Consider the following 25,852-nt stretch of genomic DNA (forward strand, 5'->3'; position numbering starts at 1 on the left):
TCCGGATCTTAACTTGTAATTCTCTCTTTACTCTCTTTAATTTGCAATGGTTATTGTTTCTTCATCTCTTGTTCTTTCTTTATTTACGAGTTCCACATAATCGAGCTTGTCACCGTTAAGACCCTAATTCTATCACAACAAAGCACGTCACGAATCATAAAACTTTATTACGATACTTATGAGCGACACGTGTTTCTATGCACGTAACCGTAGTAAAAAATCCGTGTTACAACGAATATACACAATCAATATTGACTATATAATAGATAAGATCGAACTATGAACTTACGTCAACATACCTTATCATGCAATTCTATACATATTCGATACTTCATTACTCCTTTGGAAATCACATAAAAACACATTTCACACATGAGGTCTATCATATGCAACCACGCAACTCCCTCATCATATACCACCATGCTCAAATTATGCAATCCTCTTATAATTTCACCCAACAAACTCACGAGATTCACCATTTACAAATACCACACCCATAGTTTTAGACACACTTTACCACACAGGCTACTACAAACATGCACATGTGATACACACACTTGACACAAAACACTCCTATACATCTACCCTTACATGGTGGCTGGCTTAAGCATGATTGGGGCCGGGATTCTAAGATGAGGGCGCCTTCTCACCCAAAACCGACATAAGGGGCTCCCAACACACATACACCAGGTTCATTTTAATTTGACACCCTATATTCATTTGGTTCATTGGTTCAGGTTCCAAGATCGTCTCTCTGATACCACTTTGTAACACCCCCGTACACCAAGGTGCCTTACAAAGGACCACCCCCGTGTATGAAGGTGTTGCCATCTCGGTTGCCCGAGGTAGTAGATCAAATAAACAATAAAAGAACATTTATTAAATAACTTAAGACTTTACATCGTGGGACAACGTGGTATGATATAACATGAATAACTGTAAAGACTACTAAGCATGAGTGGCGGTGACATCTACTTTGGTAGCGTGATAACTCGATTCCCTTCCAAGCCCCGCAACATCAAGACCAGCTGTACCTGTTAAACCAACTGCTCACCATCCACGAATGGATCACCACAGTTTTGAAAACACAACACGGGGTCAGTTCACAGCATAATCAAAATAAGACTAGTACGATAAAGTAAACAACTGATCACCCTCCACCTCCAACTCCCAATCACATCATGTAACTGACTACACACCCTGCCAGTGGCGGGACCGCAACCGTACCCACCAAATCCCCGCTCATCAACGAGCGATAACCCTGTTCATTAATGTGCACATCCCCTCCCGTGGCGGGTTCCACAGAGGGCGAAACTAGGGCGTGAAGCCACTCCCGCAAGTGACTCCACTCAGCCGAGGACGCGCCTCGCGAACATCACCAACAACCATCAGAACACCAACACCAACTCCAATCCACCAACAGCAGATAATCACAATATCAATCGTAGAAGCAATTACCACATAATCTTAAATCAATTAAACAGTAAATCGAGTAGGGAAACCCTACCTTATCGTTAATCCATGAAAATGCATCCAACAACTAGCCAGACAAGACTCTGAGATGAAACCTACAAATAGTAACCACATCCTATTACAAGACCACCCCAAAGACCTACTGAAAGACAACAACGAAACAGCGACTTACCTTAAGACGCGGACCGAAGTCGACAACGATGACATCCCTACTTGAATACTCCACGCATAAACCAATCCCCCTTCTTGGGTTAGTGTCTAGGCTAGATGAGAGTGTATAGAGAGGTGGGTGATAGGTAAGAGAGAGAGATATATTAGGGTTAGAGAGATAGGGAACCGTCGAAAATGAAATAAGATTTACCAACTTGCGTTTTATAATAACGCGTCAACAGCGGCGATACTCGGTCGAGTACTTTCGTACTCGGCCGAGTATGTCCTACTCGGTCGAGTGTTACCACTACTCGGCCGAGTAGCCCCTACTAGGTCGAGTAAACAGATACATAGGTCCTTTATCCTCTCTCTTATCCCCTCCTACGGTCTTCTCTGGTCAAATGGTCGGTCAAGGGATCCTTAAATGGGGCGGGTATTACAGTCTTCCCCCCTTAAAAGGAACTTTGTCTCCGAAGTTCATCCCACACTTCCAAATACCACGGACAGAACACCTAAGGAAAGACATATGAAGTTAAGTTTTTAAACATCCTTGACAAGGCTTCGACGACCACAAAGCATCACTATACCGTTATTGTGTACAACTAATCCATAAATTACGTAGCAAGTTAAATTCAAATGTACACGTTACATCCGTTAAGTTTGTGACAACTCATAACTTGGAAGTTAAAATAAAGATGAGGCATAGTAGAACTTTGTCGATTCGTTAGAACTTTTACCGCGATGTTATCTACCCCTCTAAAAGGCTCATTCTACCCATCCACCAACTTATACGTACCCAAGAAGACAACTAACATGGAACACATATCCTAACACAAGACAAGTACGACACGCCCACAATGTATATAAATAACCACCTTCTTCATGCAATTCAAAGAGGCAAGACACAACATAGATAGGGGGATGCAAATAGTATTATGATATCACTGCCCTTCGATCAACACTGACTACCGTTAACGCATACATACCACATCTTATATTACTATTACCGTCGTATCTCAGATTTCGATCATATATCGTGATCATATAAACAAGGCGCATCTCATATAGTCCGAACACATTACTAAGGTATTGAAGCTCGCACGTACCAACACAGTTACCCAGCTAATTCTATAACAATCTCAAACAAGAAAGGATGTATTTTCCAGACGCTCGGCCGAGTATCATGGAGTACTTGGTCGAGTAACCGATACTCGGCATACTCGATAGAATTTTACAGGGCAGAATGTTATTTCACGGCTCCTAAAACACACAACATACAAGTTCGAACCTGCAACTGGAAAGATGTCTAACACCAACGCAAAGTCCCAATCAAACCAATTCAAACGAAATACTAAAAGCAAGTGGTGGCATTATGGCCAATTACAACATCTCAAAACAAAAGAATATGATAAAAGAGCAACAAATATCCAACAACAAAACAAAGAAACAAGTCCAGAAATACAACAGGAATCAAATATCCGCGCCCTCCTCCATCTCCTCACCACCTCTGGTGCCAGAGGTACCTGCTCCAGATGCTCCTGCTCCAGATGCTCCTGCTCCCTGAAAAGCTTCAGCTGAGTAGCCTCCACCGCCTAGCTGACTGCCATAGTTGGCTCTCCACGGTCCCGCGAGGCAGCCAAACTCGGTCTCCACTGGTGGTCTCCAAAAGCTAGGGTCAACTCCGTAACTATGGAAGACTCCCGTGTCATTCCCGGGTCCTCTCCACCAAACCGGCTGTGCTAACCCTGTCCCTATACCCTGGTTGGAGGCCATCTCATGCATATTCTGGAGCACCAAGGTAGTGGAGATCTGTTCAGTCAGGTCGCTAACCCGCATCCTAGGGTCGTGGACGGTAGGGTTGGGTGAGAACTGTGATGGGTAAAAGCTCAGTGTAAAGAAAGAAGGCTCAGTCTCAACCTCGTCCACCCTAGATGCCCTTGATACCGTCGTCAGGTACCAAAAATAATTACCTAAGTACTACTAACAGAAGTCAGCGGTAAGTAGGGTCTATCTCCACAGGGATGCGGTCACTATCTACTTGTCAACTCGGTCTGTCTACGGTCACAATTGGGGGTTTAAGTTGTTTGAACTAAAACTAAAGGAGATTAAAGTAAGAAAAGAGTAAGAGAGATTAACAGTAAAGGAAGAGAACTAGGATTGTCGGGTCATCAATGAATGTCAGATAATTGCAGCTAAGGTCACAGATTGATTAATTGTATCAGTCTAAGGGGCAACGAATATCTCCTTCCGGTCTCAATTCGCCCTAAAATACTATTAACTTAGCTTCCGCCCTCACTAAAGCATCCTATTGTTCACTGCGGGTCTCACCCCTTCCAACCTTCCGGTCTAGGTTAAGGCTTACCAAGATTAATTAAGCTAAATGCATCGATTCAAGTAGCTAGTTACAGTTAATTGCAGTGAATAACAACATAAACATGATAACAACGGAAGATCTATAAACCTAATTAGCAACTAACAACAGTTCATCGAATCCCCTAAATCCTAGCAATTATATTAGCTGGACATAATAGTGATAGAACAAGAGCAAAATAATAGAGGAATAACAAACATCACAAATTAAGGAGAGAGTAAAAGAAAGAGAAAGAGTAAAAGGAAGAATTACAGATTAAGAGATCCGGGAAAAAGAGCAGAACAAAGTAGCAGCAGTAACCAGAGGTAAAAGTCGAACGTATGTCCCCCCTTATTCTAACCTAATTATCCCTTATATAGTAGAAGATATATTTATTATAAGATAAATCTAAATATAAGATAGTCTCGACATAAAATAAGTTGCGTCCGACTCGATTAGCTCGATCGAATCGATCGAGAGGTTTCCTCAGCGAAAGTTCTCGATCGAATGATAAGGACCTCGATCGAACAAATTAAGGGCTCAAGGTGGTCGATCCAAAATAATAGCTGGTCATTCGAAATGTAAAGAGGTCGATCGAAATGTATATATTACCGAGCTCTCGATCGAGAGATTCAGTGCGTAATTTCCTACTTTGAGCACTGAACTTCAAACGACCGCCATTTCTTTGTTACTTGTCCGAATCAAGCGATTTTCGTGGGGTTTGAAAGCTAATAGGATAAGCTTTCACCTCCAATTAGAATCACCTGATTATAATTTGTAGAACTTGATATATGGCTCTTCAAAGTAGACACTAGTAGTTTGAAGCTCTTCCTTTGCTCGCCTAGCTTCTTTACTTACATGCGCACCTCAAATTAGTAGTTTCCAAGCTCTAACTCAACTCATCTCCTAAATGCATGCATAGGGACATATTTTAGGCTTGATTATGCTCCTCTCCGCTTCATACACGCAAATAATACAAGACAAACCAAAGTAGACTATTCGGGGGACATTTGTAGCTAAACACTACTAAATATGCATAGAGATGCGTGCAAATATGATACAAAAAGTCTATATTAAATGCACGCATCAAACTTTCCCAAACCAAACATTTGCTTGTCCCCAAGCAAACTATATGCAAAACTAATGGAACAGAAAAGAAAACTCAGAGCTAGCTACAAATTGTCCACTTAAATCAATTTAATGCAGCAAACTAACACTTATAGCAAAAACTGTCAAATGCAAACGAGTTGTAAGATGTCTATAATAAAGCTGAACCGTCGACCTTGCAAGACCTTTAATGATGGACTCTCACGGGTCACTCTTCTCTCATGAAGCAAAGGGTAAGCATATGAATGTAAGAGAGAAAGAAATATAGTCGCTCACCTAAACTACGACCCACATAAACATGCATGCAGCTAATATGATAGACATTTCTAGCTACCGTACATACATTCCAACCAAACAAGGTCCGTCACAGCCGAGGGCTTACAAAAGTATGGTAAAGTGAGGCAATGGGTAAGAAAAGGCAAAACATTTTTGGAAATGTGAGGGTATAGGCGGCCAAGCTAGTACCTAAACAGAACCAAATGGAACATATCCATTTCTAATCCATCAAAATTAAGCACAATGCCCAAATTTGGCATTCAAATTCACCAAACCGAACCGAACATACTCCTCAATAGATATAAATAGAGCATAGGAGTGAAACCGTCAACAAACATTTTTTCTGTTTGTTTTTCAAATTTTTTCTTCCTTTTTTTTCGGTTTTTTTTTCTTTTTCTGTTGTTTTTTCGTTTTTCAATTCTTTTTTTTTCATCTCATCCTCCTTCTTCTTCTTTTCTACTAACTCCAAATAATGCAATACAAACCAAACTTGATACAATAAACAATACACCAGAAAACAATCTAAACTAGCTTAAAAAGGCAGGCTAAATTTGGATGTAGAGGGTCAAAAAGGCAAATTTGGCTAATGTGGAGTTAAGTGGGCAAAAATGAAAAAAAAGGGGAATTGTAAGCGTCTCCCTGCATGTGACACCAATCACTAACCCGAATGTATGCAGGCAAAAAGCAATTGAATTTCATATACGTGCAAATTAATGAACATGTTATGCAGGGAGTATACTACTCACAATCCTACATGAAACCGGTCACAAATGACACTAGTTTATAAGGCTCTAGTTCCTTAGAAATTATAAGTAGTTTGCCAACATTATCAGGTCAAGTCTATTCGTTCAGCTGAATTTTAACATTAACTCGTAGGTATGCAAAAAGACAAAGCTAAAAGATAATTAGTTTATGCAAGGCTTAAGCAAAAGGACAATTGCAGTGCAATTTCATCATTGAAATCCACCGTTCCGACTCAACCTACATGCAAAAATAAACATGAATTTTTTTTTGATTTTTCGTTTTTTTTTTTGAGTTTTTTTTAATAAAATAAAGAACAATGCATACGAAAATTAAACGTGATAACAGGAATGCAATAAAAACTGAATGCAGACACAGATATGGATGCATAACCTCCCCAAACCAAACCGTGCAATGCCCTCATTGTACCCAAAAATAGGGAAAGGAAATGCAAACTAAAAAGGATAGAGAGACTGTGGAAAACTGACAAGAACACGCGAAGAAGGGACCTCCCCAAACCAGCCAGCAACATGGGAGGTCACTAAATAGCTCCATAACAGCGTCATTGGAAGCAAATCAAGCCAATGTACTCGATAGTACTTGATCGAGAGGATTTAGTACTCGATCGAGTACATTAGGCTGCAAAACTGTTCGATCGAGGAAGTATGGCGCTCGATCGAGAAGACCAATTATTAAACACGCAACAAAAACTGAAATGTTCGAAAAACAACTAAAAATTAAAACTCCGGGTTGCCTCCCGGCTAGCGCTAGTTTCAGACGGGTCCTAGCTCGACCTTCTTTTCTTTTTCCACCTCAGCCAATCCGGTGGTCACGATCAAAGCAGCTCAAAGCTCTTAGCAGTAAATCATAAATCTGCGAATGTGCTACACAAGAGCATAAGTAGCACCAAAATAGAGAGAGCATATGAAAGAAATCTAAAGTACCATATCAGCCTAACAAATTTTCGATGACAAATACGGTGAAACTTTATTAAAGTATTTGTCCAACCGGGAGGGAGTAGAGTATCAGAATAAGAAGCAGGAATCGTAAGAGATAGTGTACTATTAATACCAACAATAATAAAATTATGGTTTACTACCTCAGGACGGTTGCTAACGGCAGAATCATTGACAGAAGGATACATTACCTCTTCCTGCTAGGAACAATCACTAACTCGATTACCTTCTCATTCCCCTCTTCTGTGGGTTCTATCCCATAAATCGCAGCCTCTAAAGCATCCAGCTCGGCTTTGAAAATGGAGGATTCACCGTAACCATTGTCTTCATCCATATCGTCATCCAAAACGAACCAAGATAACATTTCATTGCTCTCCCTGGCCAAAGTGCTCGATCGAGCAAAGACAGAACTCGATCGAGAATCTCCTCCTGAATATTACTCGATCGAACACATGTAACTGCTCGATCGAGATCCTCCTCATAATAGCTGTTCGATCGAGTGGTATTTTCTACTCGATCGAACACTTCCTCAGGCATATCACTCGATCGAACACTATAATCAGTTCGATCGAGCATTTGTTGTTGTACAGTGCAGAAATCCTTGTATGAAGCTTCATTTTCAGATAGACCTTCGTACTCCGAGTCATATAAATCATCAGTATCGATAGGCAACTCGGGTCCTTCATGGGAAAGACCACTCTCTGCGTGCCTAAAGTTCGTCTCAGCAGCTAACTGAGCTATTTCAGACTCAAGCTCATTAATTTGAGCGTAATTAAATCTATCATGTTCTTACAATTGGAGTGCAAGCACCTTCACCAAAGATTTCAGTTCAGCGATCTCTTCTTTCTGTTTATCAGGAGGAGGAGTAGCTTGTTGTTGCTGTGGCCAAACAAATGTAGGCTTTTGATAGCCTCGTTGATAAGGTGGATGTGGCGACACAATTGCAGTGGGATGACTAGCTTGTCTACGCTGCTTAAACGCATAGGCCTCATCGTTCCCAGCCAAGCAAATAGCGGCATTGTGCCCAGCAGTACCACATCTCTCACAGTAAACCACCTGTTGCGCCATAGAATGGAACATAGGTGGAAGATCAAAGGTACTCAAGCCTTCCCTTTGACGATCTTTTACCTAGAGTTGTCTAGGTAGGACCTATCAAAACAACACTAGAGAAAAAGATGAGAACGGCCTCGAGGAATAAATTCCTCGAGGCTAAAGACAGACAAAAATAACAAGCAAATAAATAGTTGACTCCCCGGCAACGGCGCCAAAATTTGATACCGTCGCCAGGTACCAAAAATAATTACTTAAGTACTACTAACAGAAGTCAGCGGTAAGTAGGGTCGATCTCCACAGGGATGCGGTCACTATCTACTTGTCAACTCGGTCTGTCTACGGTCACAATTGGGAGTTTAAGTTGTTTGAACTAAAACTAAAGGAGATTAAAGTAAGAAAAGAGTAAGAGAGATTAACAGTAAAGGAAGAGAACTAGGATTGTCGGGTCATCAATGAATTTCAGATAATTGCAGCTAAGGTCACAGATCGATCAATTGTATCAGTCTAAGGGGCAACGAATGTCTCCTTCCGGTCTCAATTCGCCCTAAAATACTATTAACTTAGCTTCCGCCCTCACTAAAGCATCCTATTGTTCACTGCGGGTCTCACCCCTTCCAACCTTCCGGTCTAGGTTAAGGCTTACCAAGATTAATTAAGCTAAATGCATCGATTCAAGTAGCTAGTTACAGTTAATTACAGTGATTAACAACATAAACATGATAACAACGGAAGATCGGTAAACCTAATTAGCAACTAACAACAGTTCATCGAATCCCCTAAATCCCAGCAATTATATTAGCTAGACATAATAGTGATAGAACAAGAGCGAAAGAATAGAGAAATAACAAACATCACAAATTAAGGAGAGAGTAAAAGAAAGAGAAAGAGTAAAAGGAAGAATTACAGATTAAGAGATCCGGGAAAAAGAGCAGAACAAAGTAGCAGCAGTAACCGGAGGTAAAAGTCGAACGTATGTCCCCCCTTATTCTAACCTAATTATCCCTTATATAGTAGAAGAGATATTTATTATAAGATAAAACTAAATATAAGATAGTCTCGACATAAAATAAGCTGCGTCCGACTCGATTAGCTCGATCGAATCGATCGAGAGGTTTCCTCAGCGAAAGTTCTCGATCGAATGATAAGGACCTCGATCGAACACATTAAGGCCAGGGTTCAAGGTGGTCGATCCAAAAGAATAGATGGTCATTCGAAATGTAAAGAGGTCGATCGAAATGTATATATTACAGAGCTCTCGATCGAGAGCTTCAGCGCGTAATTTCCGGCTTTGCGCACTGAACTTCAAACGGCCGCCATTTCTTCGTTACTTGTCCGAATCAAGTGATTTTCTTGGCGTTGGAAAGATAAGAGGATAAGATTTCACCTCCAATTAGAATCACCTGATTATCATTTTTAGAACTTGCGATATGGCTCTTCAAAGTACACACTAGTAGTTTGAAGCTCTTCCTTTGCTCGCCTAGCTTCTTTACTTAAATGCGCACCTCAAATTAGTAGTTTCCAAGCTCCAACTCAACTCCTTTCCTAAATTCATGCATAGGGACATGTTTTAGGCTTGATTATGCTCCTCTCCGGTTCATACCTGCAAATAATACAAGACAAACCAAAGTAGACTATTCGGGGGACATTTGTAGCTATATACTACTAAATATGCATAGATATGCGTGCAACTATGGTACAAAAAGTCTATATAAAATGCATCATCCCTCCCTCTACGGCGCTCACGTGGCAGGGGAGCGACCGGCTAGTTCTCCGTCACTGTGATAGGCTCGGGTAGGTCTCGTAGGATGGTGGGGTCGATCATGTAAAACTGGGGGTCAGGTCTAGGCTCACCACTCCCCGGATCATACTCAGCCAAATGGTCAATCACGGGTAGACGCTCGGGATCGGGAAGCACCATCCACATGGATCCTCTTACTCTCCACGCAAACGACCCATCCTCTAACTTCCTAAGACACCTGATATGACACCAATACCTCTCATCCATCGTAGAGACGGACTCAAACAACCCAGTACCCAACGAAGGTGGAGCCTCAAAGTCAGTCAGCCTCTGAGCCAAGCGAGTCACTATAGCCCCACACGAAATGTGACGGTTCGAAGACCGTGCCATATGGTCCAAACTAGAGCATACGACCCCGGGAGCACTATAGTAAAAAGGCTCTCCCCGGCGGAGGTTGAGGTAGGACATCAACAACATGACCTCATGAGAGTTCAACTTACTCACGTCATCCCTCGCGAACAAAAGGCAAGTCATCATCCTAAGAAACATACGGAGGGATACATGCTGAACGTCATTGATCAACATGGCACTCGCACTAGGAACGGTTCGGCCAGTCAGGTAAGGTAGGTAGTGGGGTGCCCCACTATTCTTTTCCACATCACTAATGTACCTATCTTTATCCGTCTCTAGGCCAAAGTGGCCGGCAAACTCATCAAGGGTTAAGTCATGATCCTCGTTCATAAGGCGGAAAGAAACGGTTTTCCCCTTTACATCATATACAAAGGAGCTCAAAAACTTTAGGGTCAGATACGGATAAGACTTTTTGCGTAGGTGGTATAGTCCCTCCATCCCCAAAATCTCAAAGATGTGCACTATAACCCCTTTAACCTCAAGGTCTCCAAGATGTAGGGATTCACACAACGTGTCGGTCTCATGGTCCGACCCATCAAGGCCACAAAAGCATTCCGCTGCTTAAAGTCAGAGAAAATTACCGATGGATATTTCTCTACCGGAGGAACAACGGGTTCTTGGCTAGATTGACCCGTTTCCAAGTGAACATTGGCGCGAGTCCGCTTCTTAGTTGGGGCTTTGGCTTTAGGCATGCTGCAAAAAGATGAATTTCAACAAGGATATTTTCAAAATTTTGCCATAGTACGGACTGTTTTTCGAATTATGCATCTTCAAGACGAAGTTTTAAGACGGATTTTTCTCATAAAATACAAGTCATACTAACCAAGAGAAGCATTTTTATCATCAACTAACTCTTAAAGAACATCCTAGAGCAATCTAAGGGACCAAAAATCAAACTTGAAGCAAACCCTAGAAATTTTTTTGTAACATAAGATGGGCGATTTCAAGCATAAAATCGTTTTAGAGTATACAACTGCGATGTTTAAGAGCAATTAGAACCCAAAGCATCAAAGTAGAAGCACCTAAACTTGGATTACAAGGGTTAAAGGTTCGAAATTTTTGAACAAATTTTATCATAAATTGAAAGCAAAGTTGAAGAAATTGATTGAATACTTTTCCTTGATTGAGGGTTTGAACAAGCAAGAAGGAAATTCAAAAGCAATTACTACCAATAATCACCCAAGTGTTTTGAGAGAGAAAGAATATTGAAGAGTTATGAGGAAGAGCAGAGGTAATGAGGCGGAAATAAGAAGAAAAGAAGAGTTATAGGGTTTTCGAAATAAATCGGGCTGAGTCGCGATAAACGGGTACTCGGTCGAGTATCGGGTTTACTCAGCCGAGTATGGCATACTCGGTCGAGTATTCGGTTTACTCGGTCGAGTACTCAGAGATCAGTAGCACGTGTAATCTGCCAGCCCAAGTACTCGGTCGAGTGCCTCTTTGCTCAGCCGAGTGTGGCCTGCTCGGTCGAGTATAAACTCTACTCGGCCGAGTACAACAGATCAGGAACGGAGGTTTAAGTTATCAAGAGGTTTTCCTGCAAAACAAATAACGACGTTCGAAGTTCCACATAATTGAGCTTGTCACCGTTAGACCCTAATTCTATCACAACAAAGCACGTCACGAATCATAAAACTTTATTACGATACTTATGAGCGACACGTGTTTCTATGCACGTAACCGTAGTAAAAAATCCGTGTTACAACAAATATACACAATCAATATTGACTATATAATAGATAAGATCGAACTATGAACTTACGTCAACATACCTTATCATGCAATTCTATACATATTCGATACTTCATTACTCCTTTGGAAATCACATAAAAACACATTTCACACATGAGGTCTATCATATGCAACCACGCAACTCCCTCATCATATACCACCATGCTCAAATTATGCAATCCTCTTATAATTTCACCCAACAAACTCACGAGATTCACCATTTACAAATACCACACCCATAGTTTTAGACACACTTTACCACACAGGCTACTACAAACATGCACATGTGATACACACACTTGACACAAAACACTCCTATACATCTACCCTTACATGGTGGCTGGCTTAAGCATGATTGGGGCCGGGATTCTAAGATGAGGGCGCCTTCTCACCCAAAACCGACATAAGGGGCTCCCAACACACATACACCAGGTTCATTTTAATTTGACACCCTATATTTATTTGGTTCATTGGTTCAGGTTTCAAGATCGTCTCTCTGATACCACTTTGTAACACTCCCGTACACCAAGGTGCCTTACAAAGGACCACCCCCGTGTATGAAGGTGTTGCCATCTCGGTTGCCCGAGGTAGTAGATCAAATAAACAATAAAAGAACATTTATTAAATAACTTAAGACTTTACATCGTGGGACAACGTGGTATGATATAACATGAATAACTGTAAAGACTACTAAGCATGAGTGGCGGTGACATCTACTTTGGTAGCGTGATAACTCGATTCCCTTCCAAGCCCCGCAACATCAAGACCAGCTGTACCTGTTAAACCAACTGCTCACCATCCACGAATGGATCACCACAGTTTTGAAAACACAACACGGGGTCAGTTCACAGCATAATCAAAATAAGACTAGTACGATAAAGTAAACAACTGATCACCCTCCACCTCCAACTCCCAATCACATCATGTAACTGACTACACACCCTGCCAGTGGCGGGACCGCAACCGTACCCACCAAATCCCCGCTCATCAACGAGCGATAACCCTGTTCATTAATGTGCACATCCCCTCCCGTGGCGGGTTCCACAGAGGGCGAAACTAGGGCGTGAAGCCACTCCCGCAAGTGACTCCACTCAGCCGAGGACGCGCCTCGCGAACATCACCAACAACCATCAGAACACCAACACCAACTCCAATCCACCAACAACAGATAATCACAATATCAATCGTACAAGCAATTACTACATAATCTTAAATCAATTAAACAGTAAATCGAGTAGGGAAACCCTACCTTATCGTTAATCCATGAAAATGCATCCAACAACTAGCCAGACAAGACTCCGAGATGAAACCTACAAATAGTAACCACATCCTATTACAAGGCCACCCCAAGGACCTACTGAAAGACAACAACGAAACATCGACTTACCTTAAGACGCCGACCGAAGTCGACAACGATGACATCCCTACTTGAATACTCCACGCATAAACCAATCCCTCTTCTTGGGTTAGTGTCTAGGCTAGATGAGAGTGTATAGAGAGGTGGGTGATAGGTAAGAGAGAGAGATATATTAGGGTTAGAGAGATAGGTAACCGTTGAAAATGAAATAAGATTTACCAACTTGCGTTTTATAATAACGCGTTAACAGCGACAATACTCGGTCGAGTACTTTCATACTCGGCCGAGTAAGCCCTACTCGGTCGAGTGTTACCACTACTCTGCCGAGTAGCCCCTACTAGGTCGAGTAAACAGGTACATAGGTCCTTTATCTTCTCTCTTATCTCCTCCTACGGTTTTCTCTGGTCAAATGGTCGGTCAAGGGGTCCTTAAATGGGCGGGTATTACAAAGATTGATTTATCATATACAGGCGACACCCTCAAATGTCTAATGTTTTCTCTCAAAATTTTGCATGGTCGCTTATCTGGCCCGAGGAACCGACGTGTGATTATATACATCAAATTGAGCCGCTCGGGAGGTCGTTGTTGGTCACGGTTCTTTTTCTCCCGATTTTTCTATCACGTGTACTAGGTCACTTCAGGAATTACTCTATTCGATTTAAGCCCTAAATAAAATCTATAAATCCATAATTCCTGATTATCCGATTTTCGCATGAGTCTCGTTTATCACATACCGGCACCCTTAAACATCCTCATTTGATTCTTAAAATTTGAGTGACCGCTTTATCAAATTGAGTCGTTCGGGAGGTCGCTCTAGGTCGCGTTTTCTTTTCTCCCGGTTTTTCTACCTCGTCTCCTGGGTCACTTCAGGAGTTACCGAATTCGATTTCAGCTCCAAATAATAATCATTAATTCATTATCCATTGTTTCTAAATATCCAATTTTCGCACGACGAGTACCAGCACCCTCAAATGTCCTCTATTACTTATCGAAATTTGTGCGGCCGCTTTATCTAACACGAGAAACCATCAATGTGATTCTTGGACTTTTTTGTTCCGCGACCTTGGAATCTCAACAACTGTGTATTATACAACTCAAATTCAGCTACTTGAGAGGTCGCTCCGGGTCACATTTCTTTTTCTCCCGCTTTTTGTACGAGGTGTACTGGGTCACTTCAAGAGTTACCCTATTCGATTTAAGCACCAAATAACAACTATTTATCCATTATTCCTAATTATTCGATTTCAAACTAGGCTCATTTATCTTATACGAATCATCCTCAAACGTCCTTTGTTTCTTCTTAAAATTCGCGTAACCACTTTATCTAACGCGAAAAATTAAACCGTCAATGGGATTTACGGACATTTTTATACCGGAACCCTCGTATCCTGAAAACCATGTATTATATACTATTCAACTTGAGCCGTTCAGGAGGTCACACCGGGTCATGTTTATTTTTCTCCCCGTTTTTCTACCACATGTCCTCGGTAACTTCAAGAGTTACCCTATTCGATTACAGCTCCAAATAAGAGATATTAATCCAGTGTTCCAATTTATCCGACTTTCTCACGAGTCTAGATTTATCGAATGTCAGTACCCTCAAACACCCTTTGTTGCTCTTTAAAATTAATGTGGCCGCTTTATCTGACCCGAGGAAGCGTTCGTGTGATTTAAATACTTCTTTATTTCGTGACCATAAAATCCCGAAAATCGTGTATTACACTTCAATTTGAGCTATTCGGGATGTCGCTCTGGGTTACGTCTCCTTTTCTTCCAGTTTTTATACCACATATCCTGAGTCATTTCAGGAGTTAACCTATTCGATTTCGGTCCCATATAATACTCCCTCTATCCTATGACATTTGTTGTCCTTTTCCATATTGGGGTGTCTCAGTCATTTGTTGTCCTTTCTATTTTAAGAATGAATTTGATGAGTAATTTGATCATTCTCATTCAATTTGTTCCACTTGTCATTTAGTTATTGGCCATCTTCTCTTTCCTTGGTCTTTGTGCCAAAATCATAGAACAACAATTGACCGGGACAGAGGGAGTAACTATTAGTCCATTATTTATAATTTTTCGATTTTCACACGCGCTTTTGTTTATCTCTTACCGGCACCCTCAAACGTCCGTTGTTACTTTTCGAAATTTATTTTTGCTTTATCTGACCCGAGAAATCATCCATGTGATTTACAGTCATTTTTGCTCCGGAACCCTAAAATCCTAAAAACAATGTATTATGCACTTCAAATTGAGCCGTATGGGAGGTCGTTCCGGGTCACGTTTCTTTTTCTCCTGATTTTTCTACCACGTGTCTTAAGTCACTTTAGGAGTTACACTATTCGATTTCAGCCCCAAATAACAACAATTAATCCATTGTTCCTAATTATTCAATTTGACACGAGGCTGGTTCATCTCACGTCCCCCACACGCCCTTTGTTGCCACTCAAATTTTGTGTTACCGCTTTATCTGATCTGAGAAACCGTTCATGTGATTTACGGACAAATTTGTTCCAGAGCCGATATTCCAAAAACCGGCTATTATATACTTCAAATTAAGTCGTTCGGGAGGTCGGCTTGGTCACGTTTCTTTTTGTCTTAGTTTTTCCACCACGTGTCCTCGGTCATTAGAGAAGTTACCCTATTCGATTTCAACCCGGAATAATAACTTAATCCATTGTTTCTAATAATGCGATTTGGAACACGAGGCTCATTTATTTCACATAGCACTCTCAAACGAACTTAGTTGCTTCTCAAAACTTATATGGCCTCTTACCTTCAAATTGAGCTGTCCGGGAGGTTACCTCATGTCACGTTTCTTTTTCTTCCAGTTTTTTGATCACGGGTCATGGATCGCTTCAAGAGTTACCTTTTTTATTTTACCCGCAAATTGTTCCAATTATCCAATTTTTGCATAAGATACGTTGATCGCACACTGGCACCCTTACACGACTTTTGATGTTCTTCAAAAGTAGTGTGCAGTGGTAGTGGTCGCTTTATCTGACCCAAGGAACCGCCCGCGTGATTCACGAACATTTTTGTTCCGAGACACTGTATTCGTGAAAACCGTGTATTATACACTTCAATTAGAGTCGTTCGAAAGGTCGCTCCGAGTCACGTTTCTCTTTCTCCCCGGTTTTTCACCACGTGTCCTAGGTCGCTTCAAGAGTTACCCTATTCAATTTCAGTCCCAAATAACAAATATTTATCCATTTAATTATCCGATTGCACGAGTCTCCATGCTCCTTTATCTAATATTGCCACCCCACCCCTACCCACCACAAACATCCTCTATTGTTTCTCAAAATTTGTATTGCCGCTTTATCTAACCTAAAAAACTGTCAATGTGATTTATGGACATTTTTATTCTGGGACCCTGTAATCCCCAAAACCGTGCATTAAACACTTTAATTTGAGCCATTTGGGAGGTCGCTCCGGGTTACGTTTCCTTTTTTCCCAGTTTTTCCGCCACGTGTCCTCAGTCACGTCAGGAGTTAATACTTTGTTAGGTTTCAGCTCCAAATAACATCTTTTAATCCACTTTAGTTAGTTATTCGATTTTTCGGAGGAGGCTCGTTTATCTCACACCGGCACCCTAAAACGTCCTCGATTGCTTATTTGATCCGATAAACCGTCTGTGTGATTTATGGACAAAATTTTTTTTCCGGGACTTTGGAATTGCGAAAATCTTTTATTATAAACTTTAATTTGAACTGTTCTGGAGATCGCTATGAGTCACGTTACTTTTTCTCCAAGTTTTACCACCATGTGTCCTGGGTCATTTTGGGAATTGCCCTATTCGATTTTACCCCAAATGACAACTACTAATCCATTGTTCCTAATTATATACAAGACCCGTTTATCTCATAGTGGCACCTTCAAACGTCCTCTGTTGCTTTTCACAATTTGATTGGTTGTGGTCGCTTCGGGTCACGTTTCTTTTTTTTTTCTCGCCCAGTTTTATCCCACATGTGCTGGGCACTTCAGGAGTCACCCTATTTGATTTCACCTCCAAATAACAACTATTACTCTATTGTTCCTAATTATCCAATTTGGAACACGAGACTCGTTTATCTCATACCCACACCCTCAAACATCTGTTATTAATTCTCAAAATTTGTGTGCCCGCTTTATCTGACCTAAGGAACCGCAAGTGATTTACAGACATTTTTGTTCTGGGACTCTGTACTACCGAAATTTGTGTATTATACACTCCAATTTGAGCCGTTTGGGAGGTCGTTTTGGGTTAGGTTTCTTTTTCTCCCGGTTTTTCCACCACGTGTCTTGAGTCGCTTCAAGAGTAAACAACTATAATTGTTCCTAATTATCCGATTTTCACACAAGGCTCCTCTATCGCATACCGGCACCCCTAAACATCCTTTGTTGCTTCTCAAAATTTGTATGACCGCTTTATCTGACCCAAGAAACCATCCATGTGATTTACGGACATTTTTGTTCTGCGACCCTAGAATCTCGAAAACCGTGTATTATACACTTCAATTTGAGTCGTTCGGGAAGTCGTTCCGGGTCACGTTTCTTTTTCTCCTGGTTTTATCACCACGTGTCATAGGTCTCACTTTAGGAGTTACCCTATTTGATTTCAGCCCCAAATAACAACTATTGATCCGTTCCAAATTATCCGATTTTCACACGAATCTCGTTTATCTAATATCGGCACTCCCAAACGTCTTCTGTTGATTTTCAAAGTTTATATGTCTCGGCTTTATCTTGACCCGATGAACTATCCGTGTGATTTACGAACAAAAATGTTCCCGGGCCTGGAAACTCGAAAATTGTGTATTATACACTTCAAATGGAGCCGTTTGGGTGGTCGCTCGGGGTCACGTTCTTTTTCGCTCAGTTTTTCTACCACGTGTTCTGAGGACTTCAGGAGTCACCCTATTTGATTTCAGACCCAAATAACAATTCCTAATCTATTGTTCCTAATTATCCATTTTGACACGAGGCTCGTTTATCTTATACCGGCACCCTCGAACGTCTCGTGTTATTTCTCAAAATTTGTGTGATCGCTTTATTCGACCCAATAACCATCCATGTACATTTTTGTTTCGGGGCCCTGAAATCCCGAAAATCGTGGATTATATACTTCAAATTGAGTTGTTCGCGAGGTCGCTTTGAGTCACGTTTCATTTTCTCCCGTTTTTTCTACCATGTGTCCTGGGTCACTTCAGAAGTTACCCTATTTAATTTCAGCCCCAAATAACAACTTCTAATCCATTTTTGTTAATTATCCGATTTTCAGAGAAGACGCATTTATATTATACCGGCACGTCCTTTGTTGCTTCTCAAATTTTGTGTGCCGCTTTATCTGACTCCACGAACCGTCCGTGTTATTTACGGACATTTTTATTTCGATTTGAGTCGTTCGATAGGTCACTTCGGATCACGTTTCTTTTTCTCAAGTTTTTTGTACCAAGTGTTTTGGGTCACTCCCACAAAAATTAAAGAGAGAAAATGGGTGCTTTTAGCATGAACAGACCTTTGTTGTCTCTCTTCGTACTTCTGATTCTAATTCTGATTCAACTCTCTTTTTATTTATTTACCAGAGTATATAGAAGCAACCATAACGTCCATAAGAAATTTGGTTCATCTTATTTTGTCTGAATAAAATTTGGAAACCCTATTGCTTTTAGTTTAGACACATGAAAAGGGGATTATACTTTGAGGAGTAAATGACTGAAGGGTATTTTGCTCCTAAAAAAAATACTCCGTACTATGCAAAATCCTCGCGGCAATCCTCCCTTTTTTAAAAAAATAAGGCAAGGGATTAGGGGAAAATAAGGTAGTAGGTCTTGTAAAACTATAAATTAGTCTGCGCTACTCTTAGTATCGTAACAGAGTTAAACACAGTAAACAGAGCAAGATGGAGACGCGCACCATAAAATGTGGGCTCTTTCTAGGTTTGTTCTTGTCCTTCGCACTTGCACTTGCAGGCTTGCAGCTTTATCGAAACTCATTTTCAGAATTTGGAGGTATGCCATGTCTAACTTCGTACGGGGTTCTTTTATGCACAAAAGGAATATTGTAAACGGAAGTGTTTTAGATGCAAAATGGAGCTTGATGATGGAGAACACAAACTGCGTCCACCGTCCAATTGGATTTGCTTCCTTAGAAAGCTTCCTCTCCCTGAATCAAGGATTATTAATTCCATGGCTGTTCTTCGGAGGACATGGTGTGCTAGAAATGATCGGATATTTGGAACTAATAAGGTTGACTGGGGAATGCACATGAGAATGTTGCAGATTCATATTGCCTCTTCCAATACAGCCTTGAATCTGTGCAATATTAGAATTTCTCAGGATAACTTTAGTAGGAATTTATCTATTGAGCAGGAGGACTATACTTTGGAGATGAGACTCAAGAATTTCTTCCGTGTTTATTTCTGGACGATCTGGTTGCAACAACTGTAGCCGAATTAAATGTGATGGCACATGGAAAACTAATTGTTGTGCTGCTGGTGGATGGGTTATGTTTGACACGTGTGGTTATAGCTCTGACACTGATTGTGCTCTTTTTTTTTTTTTTGCTGCTGACGCGCTTCAGGGGCTATGGCTCTTAGAAGAGGACATGGTGGGCGATTGAAAAAGGAAAGCTTCATTTGGATATTAGTACTGACTGTCTGGAGCTTGTGATGCAGGTTGCTGGACTTCGACGACCTTAATTTCATATCCGCCTCATTATCCAAGACATTCGAGAAACTTGCTAATAATGTTCACTGCTTTACCCTTAGTCATTGTCCTGGGGGTGTTAACAAAGTAGCCCATAAGCTGGCAAAAGATGTAATTTAGGCTGTTTAGGAGTATCTGTTTATAAAGAAAAGAACACACACACACACACACAAAAAAAAAAAAAAAAAAAAAAAAAAAAAAAAAGATTAAACCAACACCAGTGAGTCGATTGTGTACACAACCCAACACATTCTGACAGTGAATGGTCAATATCCAGGGCCAATTCTGGAGGTACGCAATGGAGACACCCTAAGAGTCAAAGTCACAAATGCTGGTAGATACAATATCACTCTGCACTGCCAAGTGACTCGGTATCTCGTAAATATCAGAACCCATTTTGTATATTAATCCGAGCCTTCAGCAACCTTGATATATCCCAAGTCCTAACCATCACTTTTCGAATAATCAACTCAGGCATGAAATCCGTCAAATGAGAACACCATGGGCAAACAGAGCAGTATAATTTACACAGTGCCCAATTAAGCCAGGAGGAACCTACACATACCGGTTCCCGATAGAAAACCAAGAGGGTACTCTTTGGTGGCATGCTCGCAGCAAATGGTTGGGAACCACTGTATACGGTCCACTCGTTATATACCCCAAGCTCGGATCTTCATACCCCTTCTCAAAACCTGCAAGAGAATTCCTAGTTCTTCTAGGTAAAGAAAATACTCGGACATGCTAATGCTATAACAAATGTGAAAATTATGAGAATTATGAGGGTGACTGAAAATGGTTTTTGAGAGGGGAATGGTGGAACAGAGATCCAATGCACGTCATTCGACAGGCTACTATAAAAGGAGCAGCTCCAATTATCTCTGATGCAGACACTATTAACGGTCAACCCGTGATCTCTACAGATGCTCCAGCACAGGTTAGTCCCAACTACTATTCTGTCCTTTAGATAAAGCATCCTCAACCAGATAAGTAAATGTCAAAATTAAGATGTAAAGCCAGATGCATTATGTAGCTTACTGCTTACCTAGATAGGACCACGCCGCCCACCTTAATATTGAACCATAAGATAGAGCAGATGTGTTTTCAAATATATACAATACCTATAGCACAAATTAAGCAGAGCTCTAACAGTTTAATCAAGTAAAATATTAAAAGTGGAACTCAGACATCAGTTTAACAAAGTATTCTCAACCATCACCTTGAATTTTGATATCTACAACATTAGATAAGCACATGATTTCATATCTTTTATAGATAAACAAAACAATATCAGAGCAGTCTGAATGAAGTATATAAGTACAAGACCTAGTTTTTGGAAATGTGGCAACATTAGATAAGCACATGGTCAAAGCAATGTTTACCTGAATAGAGCTTGATATTACAACTGTCTTTACTGCCAAACAGATACGACACTATACACAGTGCAAGCGGGTGAGACAATTCTTTTGCGGGTTATCAATGTTGCACCCAATCAACAGCTCCTTCTCGTAATTGCAAACCACCAAATGACAGTTGTCGAGGCAGATGCGGCTTACCAAAAGCCATTTACCACCAATGTCTTCATAATTGGACCAGGTCAAACAACCAATGTCTTAGATAATGCTAATCAACCACCGGGAAGCAACTTCATGGCAAATTGGCAACAACAGCCTACGGCCTACACCAGCACTCCTGGTATAGCCTTTGACAACACCACCACAACTACAATTCTTGAATACAAGTCTTGTCATAGTAAAAATCACATAGGAGGTCACTCAAGAGCAAATATCTCCACGACTACAAGTCTGGAATGACACCCAACACTGCCAGCACATTCACTGCCTAATCAGAGCCCTTAACTCAAGGGGGAAAGTCCCACTTGTGATCAACGATAACCTGTTCTTTGCTTCTTTGCTGTAGGACTGGGTGTTATTAATTGTTCCCGTCCAAACTTCCAATGTCAAGCCCCTAATAATACTAGGTTCACAGCAAGCATCAACAATGTATCTTTAGTGTGCCGAAAAGGAAAGGAATTCCATATGCAAGCATTGTACCAAAATACCCCTGGTGTTTTTACCAGACTTCCCTCCAGTTCCCCATGTGCAAGTTGAGTACACTTGAGTACACAAGCAATGTACCCCGAGGTGTGTGGGCACCTTTAGAGGGACCAAAGCATATAAGCTGAAATTTTGCAGATTGTACATGAATATACTGCTATCCTAATTTATGTATATTGTATATTCATGGTAAAGTCCCATTACTTGTTGATTATTCAAAGACAGGGGTTTGGCCGATGCATTGTCACCTTGATGTCCGAATTGGCTGGGGTTTGGCTATGCTCTTCTTGGTTGAGAATGGTGTCGGTGAACTAGAGTCATTAGAAGCTCCTCCACAAGATTTTCCTCAGTAAACGCTTATAAAAATTGCAAGAGCTACCTATTTGAAGGAGTGAAGTCTAATAGATGTTCTTCATCCAAGAGAACCTATTGTTTTCAGTGCTCTACGCCAAGATTAAGTTCATTAGATACCCTTATAGATGTATTGTTTTGAATGCAAGAAGCCGGCTGCTGCATATTTCCTCAGTGTATTGTTTTACTTATGTCACTCATTCGGGGATTGCAAACGAATAAATAGCGATACACAGAAAAATAAGCAGAGTGATTAAGAGAGGAAAGTAAGAGCAGTGCAGCAAACACAAATTATGATGCATAAGAGATTAAACAACCATCACTAAGCTTTGCTTAATACTATACTCATACAAGTTTAAAAGCAGAAGCTAGCCCCGAGACCTAGAGAGTTGAATGGGAAATGCAGCGGCTTGTAGTAACTAGTAAGTCAAGCAACAAATTTGAGACAACGAGTATCATTGTGAATGTTTTGGCAACGAATACAGCAGAAACGAACACCACACCTGACACAGGTATAATTAGCAGAGAAACCACAAACAGTGCAAAAATTACGAGGAGAAGTAGAGGTGGGAGGACCAACAGCAGCCCTAAGATAAGTGGGGACATGAGGAGGCAAGGATTCCAAATTGGCCTGTTTGAAACACGAAACAAGAAGCATTACACAACACATTTCGAAGCTAAACTAGAAGAAAAACACAAAAAGAAGGAATAAATAAAAAGCAGACCTCATGAACAAGGTCAAGAAAGGATTTAGGAGCCTTCCTGGCAATTTCGCGAGCTTTGCCTTGACGCGTCTTCCTCTTCATACTCATGGACTGCTTCTTCTGTATAAAAGCTGTACAAGTGAAATAATCAGAAAGTAATCATAATATTCAATCAAACAAGAGTGATGCGAAACAGACAAAATAATGGAAACCTAGATCACGATCATCATCATCAAGGTCGGCATCATCATCGTCATCATTAACATGAACAGTTTCAATGGCAGCATTGTCGTTTTCAAGAGCTTCGAGCCTTGCTAGAGCTGCCTAATTCCATAATTAGAATCCAAATCATGAACAAGTAATTGGAGTAGTTTCAATCAACATCATATACAAATAATGAAGAAGAAGAAGAAGAAATAAAAAGTAGACCTGGGTACGATTGTCGTGACTAGCGAGAGCAGCGACCATTCTAGAAGCGACCTTACGAGAACGAGTCGACATTCGCCGTCCTGAACCACTCATTTCTTCTTCCATTCCTACTTCCTAATTCTTAGATATCCAATTCTTCTCAATCTCCACTTCTACTTGCCACCTTTCTAAAGAATTATAAATATAACATTCATTAATGGTTTTTCGATTTCATTTCACTATCAATTTTTCTTCCTTTTTTTTATGCTAACCCTAGATAGTAGATACCCATTTACTCCCTCCATTCAACTCCACTCTACATGTTTCTCTTTTACACACTACTAGTTTTCTTGCCCGTGCGTTGCACGGATACTAAAATAATGTGTGATAAATTTAACAATAAAATGAAATATAGACGTATAATACATCGTTCATGTCTAAGATTTTATGTATGCCGCATGACCAACAAATAATTCTCGTTAACATAATATTGACAAAAGAATAAAAGAGTGTTTGATTAATAAAATACTTTTTTTTTAGGAAAATAAACCCAATATGAAGTTTATATACTCGTATATGATACTTGGACTCATAGTTTTTAGAATTTGTTCAATAATACCCGTTTGTTTTTCAATTGGTCAAGGAAAACAATATCTACTCTGCATAATCAACTCAATGATGCAACAAATCTCCTTCTTTCGAATAACAACCATAATTTAATCATTGCTGGATGAAATTGTAATTATGTAAAAACATTTAGAGGTAGTTAGAATGTTATATCTCCCGGTCAAACTTTTGAAGTACGTTTGAATGTGAACCAAATTCCGACGCAATACTACATGGCTAGGGCTGCTTATACCCCCCCTCCCCCGTCTTGGCCCTCATCTTCTCATTTGAAACAAAATCTTTCACGCACGCAGACCCCTATTTTTCTTCCCTATTCACACACACATGATCTAAAACAATCTTATCACTTGAAAGATCGATCCTTATCTCCGAAACTTATGTCAAATTTATCCAACCAAGTGAAAAACTAAACCTCTACTTCTAGAAAAATCCACCATATAATGTAAACTAACCCTTGCTCTCGACAATGTTGTTTTTTTTAGGAAAATAAAACCAATATGAAAATTATATATATGATACTTGGGACTGAGAGTTTTTAAATTTTGTTCATTAATACCTATTTGTTTTTCAATTGGTCAAGTAAAATAATAGTATCTACTTTGCATAATCAACTCAATGATGCAACAAATCTCCTTCTTTAGAATAACAACCATAATTTAATCATTGTTGGGTCAAATGGTAGTTACGTAAAAACATTTACGGGTAGTTAAATGTTATATCTCCCGGTCAAACTATAGACGTACCTTTGAATGTGAACCAAATTCCAACGCAATACTACATGGCTGAGGCTGCTTATGACACCCCCCCTATAACAATAGTCTTGCCCCCCCCCCCCCCCACACATCTTCTCATTTGAAACAAAATCCTTCATGCAGATCACCCCTATTTTTCTTCCGTATTCACACACATGATCTAAAATAATCTCATCCCTTGAAAGATCGATCATTGTCTTCGAAACTTCTCTCAATTTTATCCAACCAAGTGAAAAACTAAACCCCCACTTCTAGGAAAATCCACAATCCAAGGAAACTAACCCTTGCTCTCGACAATGTTATTAGAATTAAGATTTTACTTTAATTTGGATTAATGGGGTAAAGATTAAGTTTATCAGTATGATCTTTTAAGGTTTCTTCTTATTATTCATGTTACCTATATGTTTTAACTCAAGCGATATTTTGCTGATAAATAACCTTATTTATTATCACTATCCTCGTTAAACTCATCACCTTCTACAAATGCACCCTCCCTCCACCCCCACTAATTTAACAGCGAAATAAAACATCGGCCACTGTGATTAGTTCTTGCTACTTGAAACAACCTCCAATCCACTACCATTATCACTACCTTTCTGCCACGTTTTACATCTAAGACGTCATAAATCACATTCACCTCCATGAAACACTAATCTTTACTCCAGATGATATGGATCCTCGTCTCCCTTATCGAAAATCTATTTCTCCTTCAACAAAGAAAAGTTTAAGAAACAATCTTCCCTCTTATATCTCTCCCTTTTCCCATCCTAGTCTTTTTCTCGTCCCTTCCCCTACCTCCATTCCAGATACTCAAAAAAAGTGCTTGGATACTATGTTTGTAAACTGAATAAGTTTGAATAGTATATATATACACGAACTTTTCTATTTATTTCATTTTGCATAAATAAATCTTACTACTTCCAT

The 25,852-nt window shown here is 40.3% G+C and overlaps 1 protein-coding gene and 1 pseudogene across 1 annotated transcript; one reads left to right on the forward strand and one right to left on the reverse strand.

The window, feature by feature from the left end:
• The first annotated feature begins 19,414 nt into the window (after window positions 1-19,414).
• On the forward strand, window positions 19,415-22,584 carry LOC141616913 (laccase-3-like; annotated as a pseudogene).
• Window positions 22,585-22,714: 130 nt separating this feature from the next.
• LOC141622999 (SWR1 complex subunit 6-like) lies at window positions 22,715-23,856 on the reverse strand. The gene is made up of 4 exons (XM_074439031.1): window positions 23,571-23,856; window positions 23,354-23,465; window positions 23,163-23,272; window positions 22,715-23,068 (listed from the first exon to the last, which is right to left on the reverse strand). Exons 1-4 carry the CDS (start codon window positions 23,673-23,675, stop codon window positions 22,865-22,867), a joined length of 531 nt encoding a protein of 176 aa, XP_074295132.1. The 5' UTR covers window positions 23,676-23,856; the 3' UTR covers window positions 22,715-22,864.
• Between the last annotated feature and the right edge of the window lie 1,996 nt (window positions 23,857-25,852).

The sequence above is a fragment of the Silene latifolia genome, chromosome X (assembly GCF_048544455.1).
Source record: "Silene latifolia isolate original U9 population chromosome X, ASM4854445v1, whole genome shotgun sequence".
Classification (NCBI taxonomy): Eukaryota; Viridiplantae; Streptophyta; class Magnoliopsida; order Caryophyllales; family Caryophyllaceae; genus Silene; species Silene latifolia.